This window comes from Podarcis liolepis (genome assembly GCF_965112155.1).
Source record: "Podarcis liolepis genome assembly, chromosome: 8".
NCBI classification, from domain to species: domain Eukaryota; kingdom Metazoa; phylum Chordata; class Lepidosauria; order Squamata; family Lacertidae; genus Podarcis; species Podarcis liolepis.
This window is the reverse complement of record NC_139560.1, coordinates 42,532,153-42,547,294: the sequence shown is the minus strand read 5'-3', so window position 1 is coordinate 42,547,294 and position 15,142 is coordinate 42,532,153. Positions and strand designations below refer to the sequence as shown.

The 15,142-nt window shown below is 39.1% G+C and overlaps 1 protein-coding gene and 1 long non-coding RNA gene across 2 annotated transcripts in view; one reads left to right on the top strand and one right to left on the bottom strand.

Annotated features, from left to right (window-relative positions):
• Nucleotides 1-15,142, top strand: part of LOC310713522 — a 73,095-nt gene that overhangs the window by 5,323 nt on the left and 52,630 nt on the right. The window lies entirely within an intron of this gene.
• The window catches only part of LOC310713815 (desmocollin-1-like), a gene marked incomplete at its 5' end in the record, with an annotated part of 56,841 nt that continues 42,501 nt past the window's right edge, over nt 803-15,142 (bottom strand). Inside the window, 11 exons of the mRNA XM_083518383.1 lie at nt 803-3,750; nt 5,166-5,618; nt 6,347-6,498; nt 7,476-7,748; nt 7,849-8,061; nt 9,229-9,368; nt 9,497-9,753; nt 10,710-10,895; nt 11,979-12,113; nt 12,537-12,712; nt 13,824-13,968. Coding sequence (XP_083374509.1) covers nt 3,289-3,750; nt 5,166-5,618; nt 6,347-6,498; nt 7,476-7,748; nt 7,849-8,061; nt 9,229-9,368; nt 9,497-9,753; nt 10,710-10,895; nt 11,979-12,113; nt 12,537-12,712; nt 13,824-13,968 — 2,592 coding nt within the window. The 3' untranslated portion in view covers nt 803-3,288. The remainder of the gene's footprint in view (nt 3,751-5,165; nt 5,619-6,346; nt 6,499-7,475; nt 7,749-7,848; nt 8,062-9,228; nt 9,369-9,496; nt 9,754-10,709; nt 10,896-11,978; nt 12,114-12,536; nt 12,713-13,823; nt 13,969-15,142) is intronic.

Genomic DNA, 15,142 nt, shown 5'->3' with positions numbered 1-15,142 from the left:
TCTGACGTGTTTTGTGTAATCTCATTTATATGCTTTACCTTTCTCTTCTCTGACCAGTCTTGTATTCTAAACAAAACTTGGCATTAATAAAAGGCAGTAATGGGCCTAGTTGTCACAGAGAGCAGGTGGGCTGGTGAACCTATATATGAAGGCTGCATCTCTTCAGATTGACGGTAGGGGCCCACACGACTGAATGTTCTTTCCTACACAAAAATTCCCCAAATAGCTGTACCATCATAAGAAAAACAGTAGCAGGGCTGTCAGCTTGGTTCCACCACAATCTGCCCCTCTCCCCTCCCCTCTCCCTCTCTGCAAGGGGCAGCTAGAACCTTTACTCCAGGCATCCCCAAACTCGGCCCTCCAGATGTTTTGGGACTACAATTCCCATCATCCCTGACCACTGGTCCTGTTAGCTAGGGATGATGGGAGTTGTAGTCCCAAAACATCTGGAGGGCCAAGTTTGGGGGTGCCTGCTTCACTCCTTTGTTTTCTACATACCAGACCCTTTTGTGAATAGAAGAGGATTAATTCACATAACACATCTGCCCCAAATGTGTCCTTATCCACACAGTTTTAGAGAACTAGGCCTCATTTTAAAACATGAAAACTTTAATATATAAAACAATATATTCTTATAGCAGAAGATCAGCGAAGCTAAGTGTGCACAGGCACCCTTTTTATCACAGCAAAAGGATCCCAGCTGCTTTTACCATCAACTATTTTGCCACAGATTGGGGCTATATTACTACATTTTCCTGCCTTTTATAGGCTGTCATAACAAATAAGCACAATTTTGTAAAGATGCAAAACAGGCAGAGATTTTAATGGTCTACTTAGCTATATTAGTCCGAATAGCTGTTTTCTTTGGTAGATAAAGCAAGGAAACAGTTGAACAAAATCATGTTTTCTGCACACAAATCACCCATCTGGATTAGGGGCATGGAAATCTACACCATATTTTTAGGGTTTTATCTGCCGTAACTGTAGCTGGGTAGGAGTTTTGCCCACAGCACTGAACAGCTCTTATTCTAGTCATCAGCTTTTTCTACTCTCCGAAACCATCAGCACTGTCAAAACAGATAATTGGTCCAGCAGGAAAAGCCTCAATTTCAGCAACATGAAAGCAGCCTAATGTAGTACAGTAGAAGAAGACTGCTGCGTTTGCATGCATGTCTGTTAGAGTTGACATTTGGGCAATTAATAAATTACATGTAAAAGTGTGCAAACAATGCCTTAAACATCTCTCAAGGCATCTGGGAGCTACACTTTACCCTGTCAGGGTAGTATTTCCGGTATGGGAGGCACAGTTCTGAGCTATGTTCCTAGAGGCTGCAGGGCAGTGTTCTAATTCCTTCTCACTGCAGAAGTGTCATGAGAAGAAACTTTGTCATATTCTTCTTTCAGCATTTTCCATTATCGCAAGCAGCTTACAATCATAACAGCTCACTTCAGTCATACTGTACAACATTAATTTATGATGTGACTGTTATACAGAAGTATATTAATATTTTTAACATACAAAAAAATGAGCTCCTGTTTAAATGCCAGTTTATTTTTGAAAGAACAACACTTTATCAGATATTTAAAATAATCAGCAAGGAAGTAATATTTATATTCAACTAGACCATTTGTCTTCATCCAGTGGGTCAGGACTCACTGCTGGGTCACAACAGCAGCACTACCATCAGCACATAAATACACTGTATAAAATTAAGAAATGGGCCTCTAAATGCATGTTTAGGTTAAAGGTCTGAAAAGGCTAGCGACCGGGCAATTCTCAAAAGTAACCTTTTTGATGAAATATCAATAACTCTCTTTAATTTCAATCGAGAACAGCACTCATCTCTGGAATAAGTGTATGGAAACAGCCTTAATGCATTTTGGTAAAGATTAGATAAAATTGAGAATATTGGAATATTAAGAAAGATTATTTCTGAAAGGTTGCTATGCCGGTCTTGCATACTTATATTTGCCAACTTGGTGCCCTCCAGATGTTTTGACTATGATTCCCATCAGCCCAGCTAGCATGGTTGTGTTGCTTGGGAATGATGGGAACTAGTAGTAGCCCAAAACATCTGGAAAGCACAAGGTTGGCAAAGGCTGATGTATTCACTGACCTGAGCTTTGCATACAAAACTTTTTGAATTTGATTTCATGGCCTCTTGACCTCACTGTTTACAATGTTGTGTTGTGTGTTAGAAAATACATAATGCATCTGAAATTTAGTTTTTTGCTTGGTTAGCTGATCTTCATTTTATGCTCAAGTTCAATTATGTTGTGGGCAGGAACCAAATATAACACCAGGCAAATGTTAGACATATCAGTAGTCTTTGTAATTGCTATGATTCTTCAAGCACTTGTCCCAAGCCATATAATCTAATCAATATGCAGTTTCAACATATTGATCAGCTCTGCTGGGTGGACAGAAGCCAGAGGCAAGAGAGAAAAAGGATCTGAAAGGCAAATAGCATGTGACGTGTGGGCCTGGCAGCAGTTTGCACATGCTTGCTCTCATACACACATGGCAGGAGGGCTGTATTTTTTATTTCATTGCAGGAGGAGCTACAGAAAAATAAATGGAGAACCTATATGCTTACAACTGCTGTGTGGACAGAGATAAAGTATGGAGGGCTTTTAATGGCATTTATTTGCTAGTGGACTAGTGCTGCTCTCCAATTTAATCTTATTTCCACAGTTCAGGCTATAAAAACTAAAGGTTGCATCCAGTACATTGTTATGCACATGAGTTGTGTTGATTTCAGCTGGACTTCCTAGGCAACTATGTGCTGGCTTAGTTCAGAACCCAGTACACAGATGATATGTAAGAAATTAAAAGAATATAAATAAGCAATTAATATAAGTAAGAAACTAAGAAAATACTTTAACATGCACACCAGTAGCATTTCATAGTTATTACTAGAAGTCTTTGAAAAGAGACACTGAACCAAGTAATACTTTCTGTTTACCAGACATGTGACAGATAATATTGAAATTGAAATAATAGAGTGTTACTGTTTCCAAAGGGTGTTTTTAAAGATAAGGACGAAACTACATTTTGTTAAAAATATGAAATTAGGCACCTGAGCTTAAAACTGTTTTGTGCAGTTAGGTCAAATTTCAGAATCTCAATTATTATTTTTTAAAAACCCACTAAATCAACTCTTTTAGAGCCTACTTAAATAAAAAATGGGGGGGGGGGGAGAGAGACATGTGAATGGGGACAACCTACAGTAGGCCATGCTTTCCTGCTCAAATCCTATTGGGATGAACTAGGGAGGTACAAGAACATTAATTCATTTCAATGGAGTTAAGAAGATAAGACGAGCCTGCTGTGTCAGACCAGTGGCCCATCTGGTCCAGCATCCTGTTCTCACAGTGGCCAACAAGTTGCCTTTGGGAAACCAGCAAGCACGTTCTGGGCACGAGAGCACTCTTCTGTCCTGTGGTTTCCAGCAGCTGGTATTCAGAAGCATTGCTGCCTCCAACTGTGGAAGTTAGCACATAGCTTCCTGTAGAATTGTGCAGGTGGGTTTCAGAACCAACGGAAGCATGCTTCTTCATTACAAAGGCTTCAACCAATGTCTTAAAAGCAGGCTCCGGATCATTTAAAAACTCAAGTTCTTCTGATGATGACTCGCCAGTACAGGAGCTTAGGGAACCAACCAGCGATCCTTTTCCTTCATATTTATATGAATGTACATATTCGCCGACACGTTTACATTCTTCCTCCTGTTCGCATAAAAACACCTTCTGCACACAAAGAAAGTACACGTTAACCATTTTCTTAAATGCACCTAAACATAAATCAGAGCTTCTAACTGGTTCCTGCATACAGAGAAGAATATAATTCATGCATATGATTCATACTATTTAAGTCCCTTTCTATAAAGCATAACAATGCAGTTTGCATACTGTTTATTAAAGGCAATGATCAGCTTCTTGTGTCAATCTATACCATACTACACAGGATAGAATCACTGGGTTGAAAGGGATTTTCTAGCCGCCTATTTATTAATATTTATTGTGCTTTTATGTCACCCTTCATTCAACAGAATGCCTGGGCAGTGAACAAAATACCCCCTTCCTGGTCAGTACAGAATCTGTGGGCTTGCTTTCTTTTATCAATTTCCTTTTAAAATTTTGATGGCAAGAACTAGACAGAGGACTTCACATTTGGCCTGACTAGTGCAGACCAGAATGGAACTCTTTCATCTTGTTTTCCGAGCACTGTGCTGCTATAAATGCAACCTAAGATTGCATTGGCTCCCCTTGCTCTGTCCCAGCTCCTGCCAACCTAGCAGTTCAAAAGCACGCCAGTACACGTAGATAAATAGGTACTGCTGTGGCAGGAAGGTAAACGGTGTTTCCGTGCACTCTGGTTTATGTCACGGTGTTCCATTGTGCCAGAAGCGGTTTAGTCATGCTGGCCACGTGACCCAGTAAGCTGTCTGTGGACAAACACCGGCTCCCTCAGCCTGAAAGCAAGATGAGTTCTTTACCCCTTAGTCACCTTTTACTGGACTTAACCATCCAGGGGTCCTTTACCCTTACATTTTTTACCTTTTATTAGCCTCCACATCTCACTGTGGGATACCTTGAGCATCAGCATTAGGCTCTGCATTCAAATAATGGAAGCATTTGAATAGGTAGGACTTTCTCAGTAGTTGCACCAAAGCTCGGAAACACCATCCCAGAGGAAGGTGGTCTGGTTTTCCCCACTCTTTGGGCTATGTTGTATTGCTTGATAAGTGACTGATACTATTTTATACTGCTTGTATGAGGCATTCATTGATGGTATTGACTTGTTTTCTGCTGTGATCTTTTTGGATTATGTTTTATCTCACTGCTTTATGCTATTTAGTATTATAACTGAATTTTTAGCTTTTATTGTATTAACGGTATGCTATGCTGTGAGTGACCTTCGATTCTTTTTTGGAAATAAATTAATAATTGTGGGCCACACAAACACCTCACAAGCACGAACAACATGGATCTTTCCAGTAAAACAGCCTAAGTGTATCAAATAACTAGAGAGCTACAGCCAATATTAAAATCCAGAATATGAACTAACTGTAGCTACTTAACTGAAATATATCACACTACGGTGGATAGTCTTAACATTAATCCAAACATAAACCATGGGAAATCTGTATCAGTATGCTTACTTTAGCTAAATGAGGATTGGTAAATTCCTGCCATTGTGAGCACAAATCTCTGGAGGAACTCCGTATGGGTTGTTTGATATTGTGTAACGATGCTGTCAAGTGATTTCCTCCACCTTTGAATAATTCTGGTTTGCGATACCCTCTGATATCATGTAAAGATGCTGCCACGATATTTCCTCTGCCTTTGACTAGTTCTGGTTTGTGATGCCCTGTAATATCATGTAAAGATGATGCCAAGAGTTTTCCTCCTCCTTTGACTAATTCTGGTTTGCTTTGCCCTCTGATGTCATGCAAAGATGCTGCCAGTTTATTTCCTCCACCTTTGACCAATTCTGATGGGTGATGGCCTTCTCCTTTTATCACTTCCAAGCTTTCCTGCTTTCCAGTTTTCTCTGCAACTGTGCCCATGCTTACAGCTGTATTCAGTGTGCTCACTGGAAGTATATTTAGAACCTGAAAAGAAAGATAACAGCAGAATTTTTTAAAAGAAGCAGCAGTTTCTTTTTACCATCTATAGTTTGGGAGATAAGATTCCTGAATTCTCGGAAAAACAGGGCCTGAACCCAAACCAACTATTTCCCCCATTATGTATACATATCCCATACCAACTCAAAGCAGTAACTTGTGGGCCTTACCATCTCCACAACTCAGCAACTCTCTTGCCTGCATGCCATTCCAGGATCCAGAAATACATTTTGCAGCACCAGGCCAGGTCTTCTTATAACCATGATAAAGTGCTGCAGCTAACTTACTGTCCACCATTTTATTTGGCAAGTAGAGTTGGCTTAACTTGACCTCCAAACCCAAGAAAATGAATCCCAATCTTTTCTGAACCCAGAAACATAGCCATGTTCATTAATTTCCATGTGTATATTCCGAATAAAACTTAGTTGAATACCACCTTATGTTTTGGAATTTTTTGGGTGCTCAGCAGTCTTCTTACTGATCCCCCACCTTTCTCTGTCTGTCTCTCACTCACACGCTCTCTCACACCCACAGTGCAGGAGTTAGCTCAAAAGTACACACACTAAAAAGATAAAACATTGCAAGCATGTTTTTCCCCTTTTATAGTAACACAGCAACTCTAATATTTAGTGTGCACCCACCCACCCACACCCCACTTTTTAGAAAGCAAATGCAGTACGGAACTTCATAACTTTTAGCCAAAAAATGCTACTTACTGTCATTTCTTCACCTGGTGCCTCTGTGTTTGACATCATTAAGTTCTCAAAAGCTGCATTATTAGACGCTTCTCCAGGTGCTTCTCCAGGCGCTTCTTCAGTATTGGAATTTCTTTTATGGAGCCAGTAACCACAGGGTACCATCATCCCCGCTGTAGAAAGAAATACACATAATCTGAGCTTTAGTTTTTAATTATGTGATTCAAAGTCATGCATGAAGGGAACTGAATTTAATAAGTAAATTGTTACATATTTTCTATAAAGCAAATAGCATCGGAGGCCGGCATGTACCTCAGGAAGTGGGGGGCTGGAGAAGTAAATACAATAATCAAAGTAAAGGGTGGCACCCCAGTTGTGAAATGATCTCTCCAGGGATGTTCAGCTGGTACCTTCATCATACAGCATTAGGCACCAGGTGAAAATGTTCCTCTTCAACTAAGCCTTTGGCTGATTAACATCCTATAGCCTTTTAAATGTTTTTGGGGGAGCAGGAGGAGGTTATTGGTTTGGTTTGTTCTTGTTCTTATTATGTTTATTTGTGTCTTTAGCTTGTATTTTTATGCTGTGAACTACCCTGAGATCTACGGATGAAGGGTGGTGTACAAATCTAATGAATACGACTAATAATAAAATGCTATGGATGATTTTTCATTTCATGGCATTCCCCCCTCCCTTTTCTTCCTCTGGAAGATTTGATAGCTCTGGAAAAGAGGCCTAGTTCTCCCAAACAGCAAACAGTCAGCATGTATGTACAGAATGCAGTTGAGATATGCACGTTTTGCAAGGCCTGTTGGAGATAATGCATATTGGCCAGAGAACATACCTAATGTAGTTGATACATGCACAATGCCTAAAGCTTGTTGTGGATTGTACAAATTGACCAGGAAATGTGCAGAATTCCATCTTCGTGGACATGTGCACATTTTCCATGACACCTGGTGAATGTGCACAGTAGCTAATTGCTATGTGCATTTTCCATTTAACATACCTATATACACAAACATGGGACTAAGACACCTTAAGTGAACATTTAGAACTCCAAGGAAGAGTCAAGGGAGAAGCAGTTTTGCAACAGACTGGAGTTAATGGCTCATTTTGTATATCATCTATAAGAGAGAGATATACTTACACAGTGATAATACTGATCCAAGGACTGTTGCAGCAATGCCCCAGGGACCAAAAGCAGATTCTGCTTGATATGGAACGCGATCTACAGGGATTGCCCCATTCTCCAGAGCGGCGACTGTGCTGCGTTCAGAACAATTACTTGGAATTTCACAGTCACAGTAGTGAACTGTTATTTCACTTATTCCACTGTTACCTTCATTATCATATATCCTAACAGGTATTATATAATAGCCATAGTCAATATCTTCCACGGGTGAAAGCAATGCTGATTCATCTGTAAAACAAATTGTGCAATGATGAACATTTTTACATTATTTCTTCTCTTAGCTACAGTTATTATTACAGAAGTGGGACAGGGAAAACCATGTACATACCATCATTTGGTGTTAACCTCCATGTTAAGCCCATTCGATTCTCTATTTCAAAATGGAAAGGTCCAGTGTAAGGAGGTAGATCGGCATCGAAGGCCGTAATACAAATTGGTGTTTTGTCCTTACACATGGTGTAATTCTTTGTTGTAATCACTGGGAAATTGTCATTCTCATCTATGATATTTATCACAATTTTCCCTTGGCCTGTTTTACCACCTGGAAAATGGAAGTTTTTCATGATTTAATGCTGTAAATAGTCACACACTCACAGTAGCAGGCTTCAGCTAATCTGTGCAAATATGTAGTAGTGGAAAAAAGTTCTGCCCCAAATATAGAAAATTATAAGAATTTTTATCTCTCTCTCATGGATTAAAGCTAGCTTTTAGACTTATTTCTGTGGCAACAGGGCAACAAACTAGGAATTCAGTTCAGCAACAGAAGATGGAGTTTGGCATACAACTCTGAGGAAAATGCAACCTTTCTGGTATCAATTTACCAAGTGAATAAGCTTAGAAAAAACATTGAATTAAGTTTTTCCTATCCGGGTCTACACTTAAACAAACAGCAAAAACCAGGGCTAGGAGGGGAATAGTGCTTTTTTTAGGGGGATACAGTGGCAATGAGGTCTAAACCACTGAGCTTCTTGAGTTTACAGATCATAAGGTCGACAGTTCTAATCTGTGTGATGGAATGAGCTCCTATTGCTCTGTCCCAGCTTCTGCAAACCTAGCAGTTCAAAAGCATACAAGGGTGAGTAGATAAATAAGTACCGCTGTGGCGGGAAGGTAAACAGCATTTCCATGCGATCTGGCTTCTGTCACAGTGTCCCATTGCACCAGAAGCCATTTAGTTATGCTGGCCACATGACCCGGAAAGCTGTCTTCAGACAAACATTGGCTCACTCGGCCTGAAAGTGGAGATGAACGCCGTACCCCATAGTCGAATTCGACTGGACTTAGCTATCCAGGGGTCCTTTACCATTTACCATTTAGTGCTCTTTTTAAACACTTACTGAATTATCAACAAGATTTCAAAATATTTATTCGCAAAAATGTCTGTACTGCCATTCAGAAAAAATAAGCAGCATGAAATTGATAAAATTGCATTCATAAAACAAGTACTATATATGTGGATTTGGTATTATTTAATTTAACCTTTTTATGATTCAGTTTACTGGGTTTTTCTGTTATTTCATTTTCTTCATGGTAGCAAGCTTATTATATATAAAATACAGATGGAACCATGATTTATATCCATATTGTGAGCTCACTGATGTCATAGGATTAGAGTTCTTTTAACACTGTGGTTTAAAAGAAAGATACAAAATACTACTGCAAATATGTAGGTGGCATAATCAGCAGTTTACAAGCATTTGTTACTCACTTTGGTCAGTTGCAGAGACTGTTACAATGCATTGACTGTATTCCTCATTTAATATATCTCTGTCTAAAATTGTAGTGGTTATCAGCTGTCCTGTTTCATCAATGGTGATCCAGTTGCATGGGTCATTTATTATTCCGTAACTATTGAGAACATTTTAGGAGGGTTGTATACCATTAGTACAATGTGATAATATAAACCAATTATAATTGTTCCCTGTTTTTAACCACAATCTATAAACCAGATTACTGTGTTATAATTAAAAGTGTACCTTATGCCTGTGCTATCTCCAGTTTCTGGGTCATATGCTTGATAGATTCCAACCACTGTTCCTTTTGGGAAAGATTCCCTTAAAGTTATAATATATTCAGTGGCAAATGTTGGCCCCTCATCCACATCCATAACTTCAATCACAATTGTGGTGGGGTTTCTTGATGGGGCTCTTGAATTTGGTGCTAGGATATAAGGTGCTTCATTATTTACAACAATTTCTAATCTTCTCTCCTTGGAAGTTTCATAGTCCAGTCCCTGGAAACAAACACATTTCTGTTAAAACTAACACAATATTTATTACTGGGTTGCTGTTATAAATTTTGTTTTTTTTTATAATATTTTTATTGGTTTTACAAAGTTTTTTTAACAGACAAACAAACACTTAAAAAGACAAACATACACGTACAGTTTCAAACATATTTTCATAGACCTCTTTTCTTGGACTTCCCCATACCCCCCCTTTCTGCATCCCATGCTGTTATAAACTTTGAACAAATATGGTAATCCAATGGGTGTCACTCTGCTGACAGAAGACATGCATAAGCAGAACAGGGAGGGAAAATTTTTTTGGTGATTTCTCTGGCCAGGGACCCTGCAGAGTAGATTAAGGGGATGTGGGCTGCATAGTGAGTCTTCAAAAATTGCCTCCCTATTGGTATAGTGAATTCCTTCCATTAGTGGAATGACACCTTTTGGATTCCACACAACGGTTATCAATTGGTATTTTGCAATTTCATTAAGTTTCTTGCCACCCTTCCTTTTCCTCATACTTGCTTATTTCCCCCAAATTGCATAAACCATGGATAAATTTCCTTTAGGGGAACATTTCAAGTTTGGGAACCCTTGGAAAATAAAAAAATTCCTTCCAGTAGCACCTTAAAGACCAACTAAGTTAGTTCTTGGTATGAGCTTTTGTGTGCATGCACACTTCTTCTGAAGAAGTGTGCATGCACACGAAAGCTCATACCAAGAACTAACTTAGTTGGTCTTTAAGGTGCTACTGGAAGGAATTTTTTTATTTTGACTATGGCAGACCAACACGGCTACCTATCTGCCTTGGAAAATAGTTACAAATATAACATTTCAAGAACAGCCTTTCAGGGCTTAAAATTATGTTGCATACCATCAAATAATTTCAAAAAAACCTCTAGATGATTCCCATTAGTAATATACCTTTGTACCACAGGTAATTTTTCCCCATCTGCATTTACCTTTAAAACAAGTAAACACCCGACATTCCTCTCTTGATCAATATTCATAGAAAAAGCATTATCTTCATTTCCTTTTATAATTGTGAATTCAGCCAACCATGAAGGAGTCCCAGGTTCATCATTATCTCTTACAGGAATGCACAATATTTCTATATTTTCTTCGTTTTCATATATTTTCACTTCATACTGAAATGAAGTTTTCAAATAAGCAATTAATAAACACTTCTAGAACAGTGAAATGATTTTCCAAAAGCAACAATAAAATACTTTAACTCCAGTGGTGAAGCTGCAGAGTTTCAAGCCTTGTGCAGATCTGACACTACCAGACTTGAACTGAGCCACAATTGGAAATGGCTAGCTCACTACAGGATGTGATTGTCCCTTGGTGTTCACGTATACAGTGGTACCTCGGGTTAAGAACGTAATTTGTTCTAGAGGTCTGTTCTTAACCTGAAAATGTTCTTAACCTGAAGCACCACTTTAGCTAATGGGGCCTCCTGCTGCCGCCGTGCCACCAGAGCACAATTTCTGTTCTCATCCTGAAGCAAAGTTCTTAACCTGAGGTACTATCTCTGGGTTAGCGGAGTCTGTAACCTGAAGCGTCTGTAACCCAAGGTACCATTTTATTATTAATTTTGCTTTTCCTGTTCATTATCTTTGGAGATTAGACCACATCCACTCTTGAGTTGATACTTTACCCCTAGGATGGGAATTTGTTTGCATCTATGCCTTGTTTGCATTTGTATCTTAGTTACCATAGTAATAGGACATACTTATCTCTTGTTTTGGTGGCCTCCTGGCCACACATGGTAATAGCATTCCACTCCCACCTCTTCTTTTTTACCCACATGTCTATATAGCTGCAAACTGAGGTTAACTCTTCATGCATCTAACAGAGTAGAATCTGTTAGACACATACTTTTCTATTTTGGGACTTGGGCTGCAATCCTATATTCATGTACCAGTGAGTAAGCCCAACTGAATTTAATAGGCCATGCTTCTGGGCAGATATCTATAGGATTGCACTGTAACAAAGCTATACTTTTGAAAGATTAAGAGGAATAGAAAAGTCTGGGCAATTATTCTGTAAATACATGTTTCATCCTGATAGCCAGGGAAGGAATTCTCTATAGTTAAAATGCAAATAATTGTATTTTTCCTCAATTTAACATTTATTATGATTACATTTACACCATAGGAAATACTAGCTGCTCAGGAGGTACCCACATCTTTTAAAGCTCTGTTGAATTTTAACAATAACAAACTTACCACATTTTGTTCTAATTGCGGAGCATTGTCATTTACATCTCCAACTGTAATTATAACTTTTGCTGTAGTGCACAGACCGAATTCCTGGCCTCCCATATCTCTTGCTTCAATTTGTAGCGTATACTCTGGTGTTGTCTGCATTAAAAGGAATATATAAACATAATTTCCCTGTTCTGATTAAAATCACCAGGATTTTATGAAAAGGAAAACCAGAGACCATGGGACTGCCCAGTTCTTCAGATAGTTACACGTTTGTATAATATTGACCAAGATGGCGGATGCTGCATTGAAAAAAACAGCTTGGCATTGTTTGAGCCTACAAAATAGCATTATGAGAAATAAATGCTTTAAATGATCTGTTTGCAACATCAAACAGATCTCCTTGTTTTTTTAAAAAGGGAGCAAGAATGACTTCACATTCTGATTCTAAACAACAATTGCATGGCGATGTACCCATTTATTTCCCTTATAATCTACCTTTCCTCTAAAAAGCTCCAAGTTGCCCTTCTTGGCAGAGTTTTGGCATGTGAATAAAGGCTAGGTGCACAGGAAATTTACCTCTCTGTCCAGATGTGATGTTACCACCGTAATAGAACCTGAATCTGGATTTATAGCAAATACCCTTAAATTCTGATAACTTTGAAGATCCTGGGACACAATTCTGTATTTCACTTCCGTATGTAAGGTGTATGGCTCATCATTGTCTGTTGCAGTCACTTGTCCAACTAGCGTCCCTGTATGTACAAAACATCATCTTTACATTTCCAGCTTTCCTTCATAAGATAGTTTTAAAATAATTATTTAGATGTGGTGATTTTTCACTTAATCTAAACGTGTAAATCCAGGCATATATGTCAGAATGTTTTTTTAAAAAATCACTTTTGCATACCTAAGTATACCTATTTTAAAACATCTGTAGAGAAATATAACCGTTCTTAACATTTGATCAATGAAACAGATATATCTGTCTATGCATCTTTCTATATTCTTATTTGAAACAGATTGGTTTCCCCCGCTGTTGGGGACTTCCTGCTGCATAAATAGTGAAGTTCGTTATTTTAGGACTGCATTGCTGAACAGTGGTTCACCACCCTTTATTTGATGAGAAACCGAAGTTCTCCTGCTGGTTATAGCAACAACTCATTTGGGGAGCAGGTACACTCTGGAGATGAATTGACCAGTATCATGCTTACTCATCATCATTCTCATCGGTTAGAGAGCAATTGTGGGAAGCAGGGAACCTACTGTATTTGTACGGCTTGTAGACACCTGCAAAATCAGTATTTTAAAATGCATGGGGAGACTCCACAAGTATAGAAGGCTCCCCATTTCACACAGTTGCCCTCTAACTCATGGAGAGCAACAGGGGATGCCAACTTGAATGAAATATGGGGGGCATGTAAGCCCTGCCCTGCATAATCATTTCACATGATATGTTGCATGGAAGCCATTTGGATGACAATACCCATAAACTTTAGGGGCCCCTGACCCCCTCAAATATTTTACTAGGGGAGCAAAGACACACACCCCAGCCCCTAGGAGTTGGCTCCTATCGAGAGTAACAAGAATGATGGCTATGAAGATGGAGGTAGGCCTCTCAGCCCCGTGTGACTGAGGATGGGGGCTGTCATATGATTACTCCAACCAGAATCAGAATCCTTGAATAGGGCTATATGTAGATTATTATTTTTCGGCACTCAGATATTAGCTCAGAATTATAGCAAATAAAAATAATATGGAGCTTACATACAATTCACAGCACCTCAGTTTTTAATTAGTACTTTAAAATATTGCTGTCTAAACTAAGCATGATTTATTTAAAAAAGAAAAGATTTTTAAAATTACCAATTCCACAGTTTTCAAAGACAAGAAAAGTATAAACGTCCTGCTCAAACACTGGGGCATTATCATTATCATCTTCTATTCTAATTATATGCACAAGTGGTATCTCTGGTGTATATCCATCTGCTGTCATTGCATAGCAAATCAACTGTATAAAAAAGAGCAAACAAACAAACAAACATTTATTTGCTAGTTGATCTGAAGCAGAAAAAATATATATTTTTAACAAATCAGGATACAATTACTTCAGTCCAAGTTTCTAAACAAGAATCTGCCAAGGTGAACAGACTGTTATATGCTGTGTGTGGCCTTTGTGGTGAGCAGTCCACCTGTACATCCAGAAAAGCATGGGACATTGTGTCTCCGTGATCTCCCAGAGTATATGCATTTAAAAACAGACATAAGGATAGGCTACAGTTGAGTTGGACTAAGAAGAAGAGAGAAAGGAGGCAGGGACATGAGGTAAAGTGGCGTAAGAGGAAATGGACAGAGTCCAAGAGCCATGTGAAGGAGGTACAAAGGAGTTGTGCGTCATACAAAGTGAAGTACAGAGGAAGCGATGGTCAAATAAAGTAGTCCATTGAATGGCCTGGGAAAGAAGGACTTGTGCAAGGCAATTGTGTGTTCAAACAGGGGCCTGAGGCAAGGAAACAAATAAGGGACTAGGCACAGCCATTTGGGCCATGGAAAGGAGAGATGAAGGAAGAAGGAGATACTGTATGGGAAAGATAGGAAAGACCACATGGGAACAGTGAAGGGAAGGTGGGGCAAGTACCTTTTTGCTGGTTCAACTATAATCCATCTTTGTGGACAGGTTTTCATATATATCCCCATCAATTGGCGCTGCACCTTGAGTGTTAGTATTTATATATTTATTATTGTAGTCTCCTCTTTACTGAATGGTTATAGGAAGTACAATTTTCATTGAAATCATAAAATAAAACCACAATACAGCCAATGACAAAATATCAACACAGCAGCCCAGAACAACAGTTTAGGACAGGGGTCAGCAACCCGCGGCTCCGGAGCCGCATGTGGCTCTTTTACACCTTTGCCGCGGCTCTAGCGAGGGGAGGAGGCGCATTGTGTGCCCTGACACTCCCCACTGTTTTAAATGTTGTAATGGTTTTGCGGCTCCCAGTTTTTTTTTTCCTTCGGTCCAAGTGGCTCTTTTTGTCTTAAAAGTTGCAGACCCCTGGTTTAGGAGGAAAGACATCTAGTCAGTCAAATGTCTGGTTCAAGCATCATGTTCTTTGTGTCTGCTTGCCTGTTCACCTTTTCCTGAACTGTTTCACTAGTATGAGTGGGCAAGTGTTATCAGA